Here is a 19,933-nt window from a genome sequence, read left to right on the forward strand (position 1 = left end):
AAAATATTTGTAAGGGATAAAAAAAAATGATTTAGCAAAAAATGTAATCATAGTGAATCCTGTCGTCAAATGTCATTGTGTATGTAGGCTAGAGATCATGGCTGCATTCAGTTTAAAAGGAGAAAACAATTATCAACTACAAGTGTGTGAAAAGTATTATTTATATTTATTATTCACAGTATTATCTAACTAAATACTCCGCTAGTGCGTTGTGCCTAAAAACGCCCCTTAGCTGTTGTGAAATCAGTGTAAGCCTAACCTATGGTCTCTCGGGGCTTATTGCTTAAATCTAGTTCTCGAATTTGCCACATTAGCATTACTGTGTTGCTAAGTTACCAATATATAACATTTTGAAATGTAGAGTCTGAATTCTGCCATTCTAATATCTGAGTTCTTACATAGTGAACGCAATTGTTTTTTTCTAAACAGGACATAGTGAATGAGTGAGAGGTTGAGTGAGTGAGTGAGTGAGTGAATGGAAATCTAAATGTTAAAATGGATGAAATGGCACATGCCAACAGAACATATTGAGGGGTACACAGTTTTTTGTCAGCCTGTGGTAGGACAAAAAAGGCCATTTAACCTTTTTGAAGCTATGAAGATAACAATGGACTTTTCCTACTATGCCTTGCCGGGCTATCTATATCTATGTCTATCGTTACCCCACCCCACCCCAACACGCACACACACACAAGGAATAACACAATAATTGAACACATCGAGAAAGGGATGGATTGCCTGATCTGATTCTGATGTTAGCGGGTGTAACATAAGGAGATGAGGACTAAAGCGTGCAGCATTTCTCACTAATCCTTACATAGTGTGTAATTAGCCTTTAATTGCCTTTCATCTAACTGTGAGTTGCTAATTTAGCAGAAGAGCAGTCAGGCATGCTCTGACTCTGTGCTGAGTGAGCTGACAATATGGCTCACTCTCACAGAATGGCTGCCCATATCCCTTACTTTTGTGTTACACATGATCGCTGTTCTAAACATTTTACCATTACATATTCAAATTTATGCCAATTTAAAATTGAATTTAGTCTGGTGAAATTAGCATGTGTGAAAAAAGCAATGTTTTTTTTTTGTCATGAAACAAGCAAGGACCAAGAATGCCAATCTAACCTGTATATCTATGAATTCTCTTAGAGTCATGCAGTGTTTATTGGGAACAGAGAACATAATGACAATGAATGTGATTTGATGTAGCTCCAATGCTTTTGAAACTATTTACAAACGGATTCATGAGTCAGTCAAACTATCATTTATTTAGTGGTCTTTTCAGTTAGTCATGTTAGTCCTGTGGTCTTTTCAGTTAGTCAAGTTAGTCATGTGGTTCAAATACCTGTTTCCATGCACATGGGAGGCACAGAAGGCATAGCTGTAGTGTAACAGGGTGGGGTCCACCATGGCATTGTTCTCCATAAATTCCAGAAGGTCTTTCAGGTAGCAGATGTGGCGATGGCATCCCCGGACACCGTAGCGTGCACAATACTCATCCAACACAAACACCTGGCCTGGGCTGAACCATCCCTACAGGGAGAGGAGAAAAACACAGTCCAATTTAGACATATTCCAAACTAAATATAGCATAGCCAAATATTTTAGTTGCAAAACCCCTGGCATGTCCACAAGTACATAATACTTAATAATAACAAATATGCACACTTTGAGCTGAGAACTATCATTATAAATCTGCAACTTTCAATGAGTATGATGAAGGTAGAACCTCTTTCTGTGATTCATGATTGCAGAAAACAAGCAATTGAGCCCTGTGAGCTTCTATTAAAGACCATGCCTTACACTCAACACACTAGTGAAACCTTGCTAATGCAAACGTTGACATTTAGATGCCTAACTTTAAGACATCCCTAAGATTTATTTTTCTTCTGAAATACAAAGCCATGCAGCTTGAAAACAGCAAAATCCTTAATGTGAAAAAAGCATACCATAACTTTACACTCGTAAGACAAGAAAAAAACACCAGTATCCCAAATAACAACAAAAAACATACAAGTCCAAGGTTAATCACAAACAATTAATTTATTGGCAGAAATGTCACACATTATGGTGAGGAGGTGGAGGACGCTCTATTCATTAGCTTTGTGCGTTGGATGATAACTAAATTAGGCATGAATCTTACAAACTTAATTACCACGCCTCTCTGAAGGAATGCTAACAAATTAACACTTGTCTGGAGCCAGGTGCTGGGGGAGCGGCCATGAGGATGGAGGAGGGTCCCCGAGCTCAGAGCCAGCTGTCTCAGGACTGAGCAGAGGGATGGGAGGTCAGTCCAACCTCTCGTGTAAAAATACATAATTTGTAATTTTGCTTCTTTAAGCACTGAGAGATGTAAATGCTCTTGACCCATCCTGAAAACGCCCTCATCTCAAACGGAGAGAGAGAATGAACGGCTGTCCCTCCTCTTCCGCTTTACCCTCTCCTTTTGTCATGTCTCTTCTAAACTATTGAATGAGACATGACAACTCCTAAAAAATATTACACAAATCCCTTTTGTTATTCTCTTTCTCTTCGTTTACATGTCATTTGTGTCCAATATATTTCCGTTGACAGATAATAATTCCACTTTTCATTTCTGTCTGGTGTTCTCTGTTTTTTTTCTTGGCTCTATAAATATCACACTATGAGAGGATGAGCAGATCAGCCTGGCGCCTGGCAGGATGTGACAAGATGTTCCACTGTGACAAACAGATGGCTGGCTCACGCCTCGATGATGACCGCTCAATTAATCATTAACATGCCTCGTTATCTTCATCACCAGCGTAATCCAGTACACTGACAAGGTTTTTTTTTATAGTGGGTGCATTCAGAAGTTTCTACACATTTCTATATACATGTGCGTGTGCACGCAGTCACACATTCACAAACAAAATCACCCTGTCAAAGAGGACATGCATCAATTTGTAACCTTTCAGATGAGATGGTATGCATTAAAGATCTTTTATGTCTTAATGGTTTTGATTCCCCACACCAGAGCCAGAAGCCTCAGTTCAGAGGGCAGCCTCTCCCACACCTCCACGAGCTGCTTGGGTCTGAGAGGGACATCCATCCCTCCACAGGACCACTGATTGAAGGCTAATACAGTAGTCTCCACTTCACTCCCCTCCACCACTGAGGTGTGTTCCTAATGCCTCAGACTTTAATTGACAGAGTGGGCAGACAGAGACTGAGGTGTGTGTTGCGGTGCTTATGTGTCATTATGGGAGATGAGGTGGGGGGGGTGATTATATTAGAAGAAGGCATGACTGGTAATCCCAGTCTTTCATTTGACAGGATGCATATGTGTAGTTCTCTCTTTGTGTGTGTGTGTGTGTGTGTGTGTGTGTGTGTGTGTGGACATATGGTCCTTTAACTATTGGGCTCCCATCCGTAGAATGGATACATAGAAATGCTTGTTTCTACATGCTGCACATCCACCCGGCTCTGCATTCAAACACGTGCACACACACACACACAAACACACACATACATATATATGCAAGCGTGCTGACTCCTTAAAATGCCTTGAGGGGTCTCCTGTGGCTAAACATTTTTGAGGAAGCTAAATATTGGTATTCACATCACCTACAGTTCAATGGACATAATCCCTCCATCAAAGACCTTCAAACAAAAACATATCTGATCCAATTTCTCATGAGCATCTCTAGATGTACTTATGCTTAAGAGATGACATACGTACTGGTAACTGTCACTCAAAAAAGGGAGTATATGTAGAATGGTGGCTCGTTTGAAAGGTGAGACTTTAAGCTCTCAGTGGGTGCAAACCGTGTATTTCTACACGCTTCTGTTCCTGAGAAATCACAAGCTAAACAGTGGCTAGTTTTCATCAATATCACTGGGTTTTTTTTTCTAGAAATGGATATATAACGTCTTTAATGAAATATGAAGTGTTGCCTGTAAAGGAAGGGGAAGTGACCTAGCGAGACCTGGGAAGACTGCCACCTAGTGATGGCCTGGTTTTGAGCTGACGTGCATGCGTCACTGATTCGACCCAAAGCGGCAACCGAGTTATGATAAAATGTCCAGATAAAATGTCCAGATTGTGTTTTCATGAGTTTTCGATCGTCATATATTTCATTTCCATTCATCACAGAGTTCCCAAAATCACATATAAGGTGTGTTAGAGTGTCTAGTTTCGTAATTTAAAAAAAAAGCTAAAAACTTAATATTACGTTTTTGGCACTCAACGCATGGGAAGGAAAAACGTAATATTACGTTTTTGGCACTTAATGAGTTAAGAAGGAGCCACACTGTTGAGAACTAATGGTTATCTTTTAATCCTCCCTCCACCCTTTTCTGTGAGCTCTACTCACTCACGCACAGATGTCCTCAACCTGAGCAGCATGGGAGAGCGACCTCATTAAGCAAGCCTTTGTTTCTTCCTTGTTCAACTGATGTGGGCCTCACTGTCTACAAAAATCCAAACAAAGGCCCACAGCCCACAATGAAGAGTTAACACAGCCATAGACATCTTACGTCCTAATGACCCATTTGGGATGACAGAAGGTACAGGTAGTGCAGGTAGAAGAACCACAGAAGCACAAAGAGGAGATTGCCCACTCTAGCTCATCCCACTGTGTCTATGCACTCTCGGCATCTCCCGAAGCACAGTCCTGTTGTCCATCCTCTCCACCTCCTCCACCTCCACCTCCACCACCACCACCACCACCACCACCGTCTCACCAGGCAGGAGAAGGAGTCATTCATGCGGTGGGCGAGGGTGTGCTTCTGCAGCAGGCGGAACAGGCTGGCATGGTCGAAACGGCACGGAGCAGCCGAGATCAGCTCCTCCACCCCTTGCCTCTGTGTCCGCTCCAGGCCTAGGGGAGAGAGAGAGAGAGAGAGAGAGAGAGAGAGAGAGAGAGAGAGAGAGAGAGAGAGAGAGAGGAGGAAGGGAGGGAGGAAAGTGAGAACAAGTACAGGGATGCTCAGTTAGAGCAGACAGGCAACCATTTCAAAGAAACATCTAGAGCTGCTAAGTCTGAGTTGGACCACCATCAATTCCATAGGGAAAACCAACCTGTCAATCACTCAAACTCAAAATTAATTCATACCCAAGCAATTGCTCATAACAGCTCATGTAATACGTTTAATTCCTATTTATAAGAGTTGTGTAAATGAACATGCTGTTTAGGCATTTATTTGTGTAGACCACCGCACACTAATAAAATCAAGTCATTTAGACATGAACATTCATGACTGAGAACAGTCCATGCGAATGACATGGTGGCTCGAGATATCCTCATCTTCTATTTTCCCTGTGTTTGGCTGTCACCTCTTTTGGCTAATGCTACCCTGTGATATTCAGCTTCCACATTAGACTTCCCACATTTCACAACACACCATAAACTGTCAAACACAGTGAGTAACACATGGATGTTTACTATGCCATATACAAGAGGTAGTGGGAACACTCAATTCCCTCCCTTGACATAAACATACAAGAAAAGGAAAACACAGCAAACAGTGTCTGATGAGATTGCTCAAAGCAAGTAGCACACTACATATTGTAAACATGTCCACACATGTGTTTGTACTGCTGCGTCTTTTCATGGCAGCAAAAGGAGAAAAAGAGCACAAACGCAGAGTCCAGGGAAAATAACGTACATTATCCAGGAGATCCAAACAGGGCAAGGTCACCCAAGAAAAAGGAGGAGAAAAGAGGGTGAGGAGAAAGAGAGAGAGCTGAAAGTGTTTAAGTTCATTTCCAGTCTTTTCATGCATGTCCTCAAACTGGCTGAAGGCGACAGGGCAGGGGTGAAAGCCCATCAAAAGGCCTACCCCTCTCTTTTCTCTGCGCTATGGATGCAGATTTCAGAGGAGGAAAGTCTCTACATGACAGGCCCCACAAAGGCAGCGTGGCTTCAGAAGTGCATCCCGCGACGCCTCCGTGGCCCTCGGCGCCATCCCGAGACGAGCATTAGTGATTGGTTTTATTAGCGCGGCCATTTCAGGCGTACCACTGACTCGGTGGACATTGATGCAGACAGAGAAAAGCCTGGCTGTCTGCCCGGGAGCGAAGGGGCATTTGTTAGTTCCACTGACTATCACTTTGTACGCAAAGGGTGGCAGAAGTGCAATCCTCCTATCTCTCTCTCGCCTCGCCTGCCCCCCTCCCTCCTGGACAACAGTGGCCTGGCCGACTGCCCCGCCCTCCTTTGTCCCTCTTTTAATTCCGATGTAGGTCATTTTACATTCATTACTGCAAACGCATGGCTCCTTAATGTAATTTGGAGAAAAGGAACGGGGCGAATATAGAACGCACACAAAAAGAATGGGAGTAGGACGCTGTGGTTCAGACACGAGACAAAGGGGACATAGATGAACAGCAATAATAGAGAGGCGAGAGTGTGCTATTGATCTGAGAAGTCCAGGCAGACTGAGGAGCCATATTGATCCATGTCATCCTTAACTTCCACTTATTATCCACTGATGAAGAAAACAGGGCGAGGAGGCGAAGGTGGGGTGGTGTGAGAGGATTTGTGTGTGCGTGTGTGTGCGTGTGGGTGTTTGTCTGTGTGTGTGTGTGTGTGTGTGTGTGGTCTCTGTGTGGGCCTGTCTGTGTGTGTGTGTGTGTTTGTCTCTGTGTGTTTGTGTGTGTATGTGTGTGTGTGTGTGTGTGTGTGTGTTTGCCTGTGCTTGTGTGTCTGTCTTCCGTCTACACGGAGTTATTTAATCGAAGCTGAGGACACTAGATGTGTATCCCAGCCCAGCTCCATTTCCATCCGCCCAGTCACAGCAGCTGTCATATCCATCTGACATGTAGCGGTCAGGTGGAGGGGTGCGGATGACAGGTTATCGACTGCCAGCGGGGCACTGGTGCAGGTAAGAGAGCTGCCATATCACTAGCAGTGGTCTCAGACAACATCCTGCACCCCGCTAGAGAAAGATGAAGACGGACAAGGGGATCAGCCGCCTGCTCTGAATTTGGGACACAAACACAAACACACACACACACACACACACACACACACACACACACACACACACACACACACACACACACACACAATTCCCCCATGTGAGATTTGGCTTACTGTCAGAAGTGTTCAGGTTGAGTTAATCATCTACGAGAGTCCGGATCTGCAGTACTGTTGCGAGAGGTTGAGGGCTTTGGACAGAAGCTCAGGGAGCATTTCAAACATGTCTTAGAACATCAACATAGAGAGACAAGACTTCACATGCCCCTTACGAGACAGAACCCAACTGAATTTATCCTCAGAGATTTTTTGACCCACGCTTGTCCAAACCTATGCATGTGTGTTGTTTTGTGTGTGTTTGACAGATTGAGTGGGTGTAGTAAGTTGTAGGATAACTTTTAATTCTGACCAATAAACTTTTGTAATTTAGCAGCACCCATTTCCCAGTAAGCATTGGTTGCCTTCACACTAACAACAACAGAAAAAAAATGCAATAAATGAAATTGTCCAGGACAACTAAAGCAAAGCAATAAAAGTTGAGAGACCTTGAGAAATTAAAACATTTTTTGTGTGGGGTCTTTTCAGATGAGATGGTAAAGGCAGACGCCTGAAACTGGGAGGCTGTTTGCAGTTCAGTGCACACGCCGCTCATGGGCTGTGTCTCTCTCTAACCAATCAATATTTACAAAGTGTGCTTCCATTCTCATGGCCAAGTCTCTCATCAGCAAAGACAGCAGCTGATTTTTTTTTTTAATATTGGTAACGGGCCATCAATAAAATGAACGTGTGATGTACTGAATTTTAGTTTATGTAAGTTTGTGGAATATATACAATATAGCTTTTGTATGGCTTTTCAAGATTCTGAAAATTAGTATCCAAAATTGTATTATAGAGTTTCATATTCAGGAGTTCTAACAGGAAGACTAATGTTGTGTACCTTTGCACAACTTTACACAGCTGTTACCAGAGGTATAGTGGTAAAATAAGAGGTGGGTAAACTATGAATTCTGTGATCACAGTTAGGTGGACTGCGCCATGCAGTATCAGATTTTTAAAAAGGCTTTCAGAACATGTTTGATGATGGTGGAGGTTATATCCAATGTTTATAACAATACCAGTGGTATTAAATGATTCCTAGAGTGTTGATGAGTGTACATATTGTGAATGTGGATAATACATGAATTTTTCATGTTAAAAGTTGCAATTGGTGAATAAACTCTTTTGAGAGGTGGATAACTCTAATAAGAGGTGGATAAACTCTATTTCTGAAATCTCAGAGGTGGATAAACTGCATTTACTTGCGTTTAGCTTCCAGTGGCTGTTACTCATGCACATCGACAACAGCAAATGTGAGAGTTAAAGTGTACAAGAGATCATTTCTTACTCAGCTCACATTCTGATATGCCCTTAAATGCTCACTGTACAAATACCACTGAAAAACTGTTGTTTTAAGGCACACTTTTCATATTTACAATTATTCCTATCGGCTATTGTCGTTTTCAGATACAGCAGATACATACATCATTAAAACACGCTCAGGTTTCAATATGAATTAAATATTAAATCCTAGTAGTGCCTTATGTTGGACAAGTTGGACCATCCGAAAAGGAGGATGATGTCAAACGCAACCTCTTTGGGGCAGCCGTGGCCTACTGGTTAGCGCTTCGGACTTGTAACCGGAGGGTTGCCGACCAGTAGGTCAAACCCAGACCAGTAGGCACGGCTGAAGTGCCCTTGAGCAAGGCACCTAACCCCTCACTGCTCCCCGAGCGCCGCTGTTGTTGCAGGCAGCTCACTGCGCCGGGATTAGTGTGTGCTTCACCTCACTGTGTGTTCACTGTGTGCTGAGTGTGTTTCACTAATTCGCGGATTGGGATAAATCCAAATCCAAATTTCCCTCACAGGATCAAAAAAAATTATATATACTATACTTATACTTATACTGATATTTAAATAGTTATCTAAAACATTCTGCAGTAAACATACTCAATAATAACAATAAATAACAATACCAATAACAATAACAAAAATAACAATAATAACAATAATAGTGTGGCTGGTGTAATGGCAGAAGTGCTGACACAGAGGCGGCTCAGAACCTACTGAGTAAGGAGACCGGTGCGTCCTTCTGCGGACCTCCTCCACGGCAGTTCTGGCGCTGGTTCTGAGTGGGGGGCACGGGCTTGTAGGACTGACCCGTAGCTCGATACATGGCCTGCACCCACAGCACTCGATCTTGTTCATCATCGCTGGCGAACACCACCTGGTCGCCCTCTTTGACTGCACTGAAGAACATGCGCCCACCCTGGAGACCTGGATACAACAGAATGGAGACAACCACGTAAAAAATAATGTAGGAGCAGTTACCCGTCTTTGAGAAAAATTCAACATGCTAAGATATGATATTTGTCTAGATGGTTTGGATTTTTGTGGATTCTGACACAATGATAAAAATATCAACAAGTTGTCTCCTCCTTTAGTGTTCTTTAGCATGTATGATTACCTGTCCATAGACACAGAGAGACACAAAATAAATGCACAACCCTGCAATAAACCAACTAAAATGATGTTGGATTATGATATGGGCATATACACTTGATATGGGCATATACACTAACTCCAAATGATTTTTTTCAATCTATGCAAAGTAAATATTTAATCAATAATACCATTACAAGAACAATTTAAGTTAATCTAATTATTACTACTTATTAATGAAAACTGAATCATATTGTTTCGAGCAAGCATTATTGCTTGAAACAATATGATTCAGTCTCACACCCCCCCCCCAAATCAAAATGTTTTTTAGCAAGATTATTCTGCCCCACCTAATTTATCAAGATTATTTTGTAGCTTTTGAACCTGCCAACCTCATGGAGGACCAAAAATGACAAATAAAATGATAAATAAATGCATACAGCAGTGGCGTACCTAGATAATCATTTTCTGTAATGTGACTTTTTTTTTCATATCAATTTCTACCAATAATGCAGACTACTGTAAATGAAAAAGCTGAACATTAACACAAAAAATGAATCTGTTGATGGTAGGCTATGTCATATTTGTAACTCTCAATCTGTCCATTTCTTTCTACAAAACTCGCCAGAAGACCTAATTTAAAGAGTAATTTTGCAAAAATGTCTTCCAGGGGCGAATGCTCCCAGACCCCCCTAGTTTACCTCAATTATCAACTTTCTGTGATCCCCACTGTTGGAAAAAATGTCTAGGGGAAAAATGTCTTTGGGTTCAGTCGTCATTATTTAGCCTAGATGCTTCATTTTGATAGGCCTATATGGCAGTAGGGTTTTAAAATGAGCATGGGTCACAAACATTCTGGGTGGTTGGAGGGGACACATAAGGTGCTGTATCATAAATATCGGTTTAATTCTATTCCTAAGAATAGGCCTATTCCCCATAAGTGAAACTTATTATTGCGCACGGCGTTGCCATACCTGGTTGTGGATCGGAATAGTCAACCGTATAGCCCTCCAGCTGCATCAATTCCTGTGGCTCGGACTTCTTCTCCCGATAACTGCACATTGCGAACGTGTACTGGCTTACCTAGGACAAATCAGTAGAGATGACTGCACCCAAACATCAGAGCGACTGGTCAAGATTGACTGTTAGGCTAGCTAGGACAATACTATTGACATTAATAAACGAAAACAAACAGCAGAAAAAAACCTGGCAAGTAGCAGACTGTTTTTATAACCAAAAAGTCAAAACAGTTAGTCTTTAAACATGCCAGTGACAGTTCCACAAGCACCAAAAGCCGAGGTAAGTTATGTTAAAGCAGGCCTAGGCCACGAAGCAATTCGTTCTTCACCAAAAAGACAGAAAATCAGTATACCTGTACAAGGACAAAATATCGCCTTTTCCACCGCTTCCACACTCGTTGACCCAGTGCATAGAGATACCTAAACAGAGGTGCAAAGTGTTGATTTAAAAAGCAGTTCCATTTGTTTACTGTTGCGTCTTCACCTTGGCCTAGGTTAATAGGACAATCACTGCAGATAGGCTAGACCGACGCCTAAACATAACCATGCGCATAACCCTTCAATAACATGACATGAAAATTCGTTGCTTTTTTGCATAGCTATCATAACTGCTTCTAAACAAGACAAACATAATTTTAGAAATAATAAATAATATAGGTAGAAAACATATTAGCCTACATTATACACTTTACGCAGTGCACACAATACACTATAACATTTTAGAGGGAAGGTTAAGTTTGGTTCGGTATTGAGGTTGGGGCTAACGATTATACAAAGGATTTAAAACAATAATGATAATAAAAATGTATCTTAATAATAGCTCAAGAGTAACTGTCAGGCCTATACATTTTAAAGGGAAGAGGGTAGGCTACATATAACCCACAAGTCTAACCTTAGCCTAATCAAGAAAATGACGTGGCTTTTTAAAAAATGACCTAGGTGTCTGCAGTGTTTTCACAAGATGTATAGGAATAGATAATTGACCAATGAAGATATTTATAAATCCTACAAACACTAAATTAAAAAAGAATGCTCGAAAGATCTAGCAGAGAGAAAGAGAGAGGGGGTGGGGTTGGATATATGGGGTGGACAAATCAATATGTGAGGTACTTTGGAAAGGGAGACGAGTTGCAAGGAGCTAAGAGAGAGAAAAGCCCCATGTCAAGGTTGAAAGAGCAAAAAATTCAGTCTGAAATTTGGGCCATTCAGGGGGAGTTCTGTTAACATGTGGCAGGGGTAATCATCCACTTGTGAAAATGATTTTCAGTTCACTCTTCGACACCTTTTAGACACTCATGATCCCATTTAGACGACAACAATACCGGGCTATCTGCTGCGAAGGCAGCCCCGGTCGTGTCAACCAATAGGACAACTGGGCCGCAGGCACTTTCAGTCCTGCAAGACCACATACAGCTGGAGGAGAATAATGGGTCTTCTATACACAAGCTGCGAGTGGTTTCAAGGCGCTCACCATGTTTAATAGCATTTGGCTGTTGGGCGAGGTTAAAACAGAAGAGGTCATCAATTATAACAAATAAAAAGGAGTTTCATGGCTATTAATTTGTAAAATATACAAATCTCATTCCAAGTAGTATACCGTCAATGTCTCGAGAGGAAAACCACATTGATTTGACAACCATAGCTGACGCGCAACAGATGGAAACGTCAAGGGAAAATTGAATTATACCTACAAGATATTTTGTCGGTATAAGTGTCGGTATAAAAAGAGATAATTTGAAAATCACTAAGTTTCAAGTAATAAAAGCGCACATCAGGTAAGAACAGTCATAACAGACTTCAGAATTTAGCTTAATTTTTTAGACCATTGACTCAAAAGGTTCAAACAAAGCGATGCGCAATAGAAATCTGGCACATGGAAAACACGCATACTGTAGATCATTGCAAGTAACCACATTTCAGTTGTAAACAACAGACCTCGTGAATATGAAAAAGAAATAGCAATTCATAACTCAGCAGATGGCAAACAATGCTCGTTTCAACATATCACAAACAGGGGAAAAAATCCATAAACCATTAGTTTTATTTAATTATCAGGGCGCTAGTGCAATTGGAATTATCGTCGCACTTTGCAGACATCATGGTATTTATGGGGAAACATCGAACCCTTGTGGATATTAGATGGCATTACAGCTTAAGCATGTAGAGGCAGCCACACCTAAATGGACTGCAGTTTCTGAATCTGAATATACAAATAGTATGAATATAAACTTATATCCAATAACGAATTCAGACCGGCAACAAAGTGAACCTGTTTTATTGAAAGCTGTACATTGAGTGTGAAACTTGCAATACTCTCCCATTCACTCATTAGCCTCTTATATGCCAGATGTAAACATGCAGGAATAGCATATCACACCGTCAGTGTATTACAATTAACATTTCGACTGGCACATGTACAGCATGGGAGGGAGAGAGAGAGAGAGAGAGAGGCAACAGGACCTGTGTGGTCTTTCTATTCCCTGCTGGCAGCTTGCCGGCTTTGAACAGTTCTGAGGCCCAATGAAAAGCCTGTGTATGGCTCCCTGTGCCTCTGTCTCCTGAGCTCTGATCAACAGATGGCTCCTTTTAATGGGGAGCGTTCAACCTGAAAATCTCCCCATCCCTCTCTCTCTCCTTCTCTCTGCCTCAACCTCCATTTACCTCTGTTTGCTCAGACAGAAAGCAGACTCCAGATGTGTGTGTGTGTGTGTGTGTGTGTGTGTGTGTTTCTGAAAGAGATCAATGCTTATTATAAAATATAGAGTAAAAGAGAGACAGAGACAGTGTAAGACATGAAATAAGTATATAAGCACTTATAGGCCTACAAATGACACAGAATGTACGCGTTGTTAGGCATTTGTGTACATGATGTTTTCTCTCTGCACGTGTGAGTGCGCTTCTGTAGCCTCCAGTTCTCTTCCCAGCCACTTGTGCGGTTAACTGAAGAGGTAATTACTCTGTGAAGAGGCTCCTGCCAATTAGGGGAGCCGCAATGCTAATTAGCTGGCTGAAGGGAGAGGGCCGACCCCCTGACCCATCTCCTCCAGGAGGTGTAGGCCCCCACAGCCCGCCCGACTCATCCCCTTCACACGCACACTCACTCTCACCCAGCCGCTCCATGCTCACATCACCAACACAAGCTGAGACAGACTGGGTCTGCAGGAGAATACTGTTCAGAATGGCACCATATGTCTTCAATGGACTAATCAAAATAACAGAATGACAGATTTATTTTAAAAACAACAAAGAAAGATAGAGTGCAGCTGGAGAAAGCAGTGATGTAGTAGAGCAATCTTGAGCCAACTGTGGCCATTTTGAGTTTGTTCAAGATCAACGGTCCTTAGTTATCAAAATATATGATGGTTAATATAGCTAATATAACTTCCATTTAAGGTGGAGGAACCACACACATCTTATTCACTTTCACTTAGAGATGGAGATTCTCTCACTGAAGTTGGATAAAACTGAAGATATTTGAAAAAACCTTTACTAAATTCAAAATGGGAGCCATGATAAGCTGATATTGGGAGCTGATATTTTTAACTTTCTAGACAATGGGAATATCATATATAAATATCATATATCATATGAAAACTTCTAAATATCAGTCTCAAATTTGTTTCACATTAGACCTTTTTTAAGAGTAATATGACAAGGAGTTAAACAAATAAGTGGAGAGAGAGAGAGAGAGAGAGAGAGAATGCTTTTAAATCCCACTCCAGCCTGTGCCATTGCTTGTCCCCTACTGCTCTCTGGTGGAGATGTTTTGCATCAAAGACATTCAATACAAACATACTCCACTTGTTGGCTGTCACTCTTATGAATGTAGGAACAGCTTCATGTTTACTTCTACTACTAATACAGAACCAAAATTGTTGTGAATGACTGCAGTTTCGCTAAAAGATATAGTTAAACATAAAATACTTCAAACCTTTATACATTTAAACCTTCTACCTTTTGATTTAAACCTAATACAATGTCCTATTGATTTTTACCCGCAGCATTTTCTTCCTGCTACTTACTGCTTACTTCATGTTTTGTCCTTTGTCTACTTTTAAAAAGACTTCTTGGTCTATAGTTCAAAATCAAAACCAAGCTGAGGAAAAAATATGTGAATAAAGACTACAGTAGTTAACAGATAAATCAACAACATGAACACTGCAACCACCCCCATCATTATCATCAACAACACAATTAGTACTACCACTATTACTACCATTTCTACTACTAGGCTACTCAGAGGTATACAAGTCTGGGTTCAGAAAGTGAAAGTCCTAGCAGGTATTGGTTCTACTTGTGTGGACACATTACAGGTGATATTAACTAGTTAGCAGATCTACCTCCCTAAAGAGTTGTCCTAATTAGAATAAGACAATTTAACGAATAGTTGGAAAAAAATGTGGTAGGACTTTCTGAAGTCAGACTTTTACACCTCTGCTACTACTCTGTTACTACTACAGATTCGACTGTTAATAATAAAACACAATAAAATTAACAATAACAATAAAGCATGAGTCAACTACTGATGTTGACAATATCACTACTGAGATAGCTAGTAGAATATATATTTTTTAGACGCAAACATTGTATTAGTTGTCTTGTATTCAATTAATGTAACTGCCCCCTATGACCACTAGAGGGATGAAGAGTGCCAGTAATCTGGCACAGGAGGATGTTTGCCTTTTGTTGGAAGATTTTCTTTGACCTTAAAACCACCTGAATGATCACAAATGTATTTGTTCTGCTCAAGAAATTCATCCTTGGCTCGTAATTCATCCTTTTCATATTTGAAAAAAAAAATCAAGACCATTTTGAAATAACTACAAAAGTATGTTAAAGTAACTTCTAACATGTAATAGCTTCTTTAACTCACTGAAAGAACTTTAACTCACTGAATAGAGTTCTATAATAGTCATGTAATATAAATAGACACCTATGTATGCTGGCCTCATCTACAGACAAGTAACTGCACAAAAACACCCTAATGCAGTATTCCCTGTAGAAAAACAGCTTGGAGCAAGACTGCATATGGTACGGACATACCCACTGTGCTTCATGTTGGGTGGCTTGTCCATCCTCACAGCCAGCTTAATCTTCAGGTCACTATCCTGGCTGTTCTTAGGCACGACCATCTTATGCAGTTCTGCAGCCTTGGGCCCATTGGTGGTGGGGTTGAGAACCACCTGTTGAGAATGCAACACATAGAAGATTGGGGACAGGGTCACAATGAGACTTCATTATCCAACTCTTTATCTCTTTCGGTGGATGGAGGGAAAGGCACTGACATGGATAGGCAGACGGGGGCTTTAACAAGAACATGGAATCTTGAGGATGAGCAGATTGTTTGCTGAGAGTTTCTAATGGGAATCTCTCCATCTGTTACCCAGGGAAACAGCCCTAATGACTCGGAGATTCACACTTGAAGCGCACCAACACACTTTATCATCTGTGCATACAGTACACACACATGCACAGATACGCACACACAAGCATGGAGAAACAGACACAGTCACAGACACAGACAAATACAGAAACCGACACAGACACTGACACGCACGCACACACACACTCTCTCTCTCTTACACACACACAGACACACAGACACACACACACACAAGTATTTTTAACTTATGACATCTGCTTGCAAATGCTAATGACAGATTACAAAGCACAGACACAGACATACAGCCTATTAGTCCAGTGGAATCACTTATGTGTGAGTGCTTCCATTGATCTCCATAACTGTATGGAGACATACAGTTACATTATACACTGACCATAGCACTGACTGAGGACTCTTACCCTTCCCAGCTCCTTGTCCTCTAGGGCCAGCACTCCTGTGCTCTCCGTAAAGAGTTTCACCTTGACCATGGGCAGGGGGTGTGTTGTGGTGAAGTCTCCCTGGGTTCCCCACCTGAAAGGGTATCCATCGTACTAATTAGAATCATAGAAGTTTAGTTCCAAAACACACGCCTATGTGTCTTCTCATGTTACACTTGCACCTCTAAAAATGATATCTAACACTACCTTCCCACCACAAGGCCTGAGGTCCTCTGACAGATGATGATGTCTCAGGGCACACAATTATATGATAGAAACAAAAAACATGATCCATGCCTGTTTATGTACAGCAGTAAAAGCCACAACTGATGAACAGAATTGAGGTGCGTAGGGTTCGGTTCCACTGTTAAAATAGTACAAGGTTCAGACGAATCCAAATCACGTCAAATATGTATGGATGGATTTACGATTAATATCCATGGCAAAAATAATATGTTTGTATGTTTATGCCAAATATACAAAGACTTAACACATGCACTTGTGTTCTGATGGTTCTGTGTGGCTGATTTGATGCTGGGATGTCCATGTGGGATTCTCTGTGTTTTCCTGTCTGGCTGATTTGGACTGTTTGGATGCGCTTTTGATTCCAAATGTTGCTATACAGTATGTGCCTCATCAGTATGCAAATGTATGCATATGAACAGGAATTAACATGTGCATGCACTGCAGGAAGGAGAGTTAAAGGAAAATGCTGCTGCATCTTCAGCATGCGTAACTGTTTGTGTGTCAGTGTGTCTGTGTGGGTACATTGTGTTATCTTTCATATGTTATGTTGTTTTCTGAAATGTTGCATACTGCTGCGTTGGCATGCACCCATAGTGATCTTTAAATCCACACTGCCAAAGCAGTGTCTGGATCTCAAATCAAAGCGATGGATTCCTAGGACTTGGACCAGCCTCAGAGGAGCAGGTATGGAACATTGGGAATGGAATACATATCATGAGATGAAGGCAATCTCAGTTTGATTAGTTCCAGCTGCTCCTCCCCATTGCCTGCCTCCCTTCATCAGACACACACATGCACACTGCATGAACACACACACATGCATGTACGCACACACACACACACACACACACACACACACGCAAGTGTGCATGCACACGCACACACACACACACACACACACACACACACACACACACACACACACACACACACACTTTGATCAACCTCAAACTCATCACCTGTCTGTAAATATTATTATCCTGGCACATACTATCAGTGACAGCTCTCTTGCTTCAACTGTCTTTCTGTTATCTTGTGCAAGAAAATGAGAAGCTTGATTGGTTTTGTCATTCTGTCATTCAGCAATATTTGTGTGAGCTTGGTTCACAAGTTCAGCTTGAGGCTGCTTTCAAAGACTAAGTCAACAGTACGAGTCTACGGTCAGACATCTGGTGCTCCAAAGACAGAGGGAGACAAAACACTGCCCACACACAGCTGATCTCGTCTGGGTGCAAATGCCCAATGAGCTAACTGCTAACTTATGTGTGACGCCCCTTCCGCATGAAAATGCATATGTGTAAGTGCAATGTGCAAGTGTGAGAATGTGTTGAGTGTTTGTGTGGATGAGTGTGTGTTTGTGTGTGTGTTTGAGAGTGGGAGAGAGAGAGAAAAAGAGAGAGAGAGAGAGAGAGAGAGAGAGAGAGAGAGAGAGAGAGAGAGAGAGAGAGAGAGCGTTTGAGACAAAGCAGCTTATAAAAAGTTGAAGTGTCCTCAAATTCTCTACCTGACGGTGTGCGGACAGTCCAAAACAACAGAAAAGGTCTCAATTTTTCACTTCCTCAGTTGCCATGGCAACTGAAATGCGACACAGCCATCAAGCTGTGCTTTGCCAAGGAACAAAAGCCAATTAGCAGTTCACTTGAAGAGGAAACCGGGGAGCTTTCTGACGCCCGGTGGTAAGTTCTCTTTCATGGTTTTGTGTTATTGTTTATTTGGGGAGGTAGGGAGGATTGCTGTTTGTCAGCATGCGGTAAGCCATTCTTCTACAGTCCAATCAAGCTTGGGTCAGGCTAGTAATAGAAGTAGCACGGCTGACTATGCACATAAATGTTAATTGATTTGTGCAAAGCAACATTCTCAAAAGTAGATAGCAAACAAAGAATTTATTCAAACATCATGTTGTATATTTTCAGAATTACTTCACAAGTCCTTGGACCAGCAAGGTGCAAAAAGGCTAATTCCAGAGTCCAAGATATCGAGAGATCCACTCTAACCACACTCACATCTCAACACTAGAGCACCTTCAGACAAGAAGGCTTCCCTGTGGATATGAATTGATATCTCTAGGCATAAAAAGGACCAATATCTCCATCTCAGTAGATAGGGGTCCTTCTATTAGAGTGCTCTAGTGCTGCTGGAGTGTGGCTACCTCAAGAGTTCACCACCATTTCTAAGCCATATCTAATGCCATTTCTATGTGGCTACCCCCATAGACAGGGGTGGAAGGATTGTGTTTTGCTCATCTAGTTTTCTCCAGCAAAATAGAAGCATCAGCTTGTATTCTGCTCTGTTGTCAGGAGAGTTTCTATAGGATTAGAGCATGTTGTCATGGCGTCAGGGCGAGCTTAGTGACATTGTGAATTTATTTGTACATGCAACTCTTACCAATTCTTTTCAGAAGTATTGCAAACAATTGCAGTTGTTTATTCATTTATTAAAAAAAATGCTGGGGTTTCAGAGATTTGGAAATCAGTTTCAGTGAGCTTCCAGAGGGATCTGTCGGAGCAAATAATGAGCTCTCAGATGTTGTCAAGTTCCCCAGCTAAAGCAACTATGGATCTGTACTGTAACTATTTGTATATATGTTCACATCACAGAGGATGAGAATACTCATGATTACCAGCTTTTCATGATAACCTTTCAGTGACAACACAGAGTTTGGGGTGAGGGGAGAAGGCACAGTGGGAGGAGAGCTGGTGTATAGATGAGAGCATTGTGAGAACATGATGGGGAAGGTGCAGACGGCGAGGCATGGCATGCCTGTTCATAAAGCTCAGCTGCTGAGGGGAAGGGAGCATGAGGCCAGTGGGTAATGAGAACACTGCTCCTGCACTAGGCTTCATTCACACAATTCACTCAGTGAGCTCAGCCTTTGGCATCTGTGAAAGGGCAGGCTGATTATCTAAAGGACTCCCTCTGTGGGGAGACTAATAACCCAATTGGCATTATGGCGAGATGTGGGACATGGTCAGTGACTCACCTTTAATCAAATCATTGAGTGAGACATTCCATTTTCTATCATGTTCACAGCAGAAAGCCGTGAAATATTAAAATGGCGTGTGAGAGATTCTAGTTAGTGAACATTTTATATCTTATATCACATCATGCATCTCTCTAGTTTAAATTGATACATTGATAAATGTGCCACTTGACAAATTAGGTTAATCAGCACCTGGTGGAGTTAAATGTGGGCAGTAATCTGTTCAGAAGTCAGAAGTCATTTTCAGCTCTTTTTGATTCATTCATTTCATCAACAAACAATAGGCAAAGATTTAAAACCTTAGCAGTTAAAAAACAAAATACTGTAGTGAGTGCATATTCACGTGTATTGACCACTTTTTTAAATAGGTTCCTCAAGGCAATCACTTGGTATTGCGAGTAGCATCACAGATAATAAAGGCCCAAAAAGAATAGGATGCAAAGATAATAA

General features: G+C 41.5%; 1 protein-coding gene across 9 annotated transcripts in view; it reads right to left on the reverse strand.

The window, feature by feature from the left end:
- cadps2 (Ca++-dependent secretion activator 2) overlaps window positions 1–19,933 on the reverse strand; it is a 97,003-nt gene that overhangs the window by 40,448 nt on the left and 36,622 nt on the right. For all 9 annotated transcript variants that reach the window (XM_048256410.1, XM_048256409.1, XM_048256407.1 and 6 more), the window contains exons 7-13: window positions 16,240–16,351; window positions 15,481–15,620; window positions 10,791–10,857; window positions 10,393–10,501; window positions 9,044–9,253; window positions 4,704–4,840; window positions 1,345–1,532 (exon numbers count right to left, since the gene is read on the reverse strand). In XM_048256410.1, the coding sequence (XP_048112367.1) occupies window positions 1,345–1,532; window positions 4,704–4,840; window positions 9,044–9,253; window positions 10,393–10,501; window positions 10,791–10,857; window positions 15,481–15,620; window positions 16,240–16,351 (963 nt within the window). The remainder of the gene's footprint in view (window positions 1–1,344; window positions 1,533–4,703; window positions 4,841–9,043; window positions 9,254–10,392; window positions 10,502–10,790; window positions 10,858–15,480; window positions 15,621–16,239; window positions 16,352–19,933) is intronic.

Source organism: Alosa alosa, chromosome 11, assembly GCF_017589495.1.
Source record: "Alosa alosa isolate M-15738 ecotype Scorff River chromosome 11, AALO_Geno_1.1, whole genome shotgun sequence".
In the NCBI taxonomy this organism is placed as follows: Eukaryota; Metazoa; Chordata; class Actinopteri; order Clupeiformes; family Clupeidae; genus Alosa; species Alosa alosa.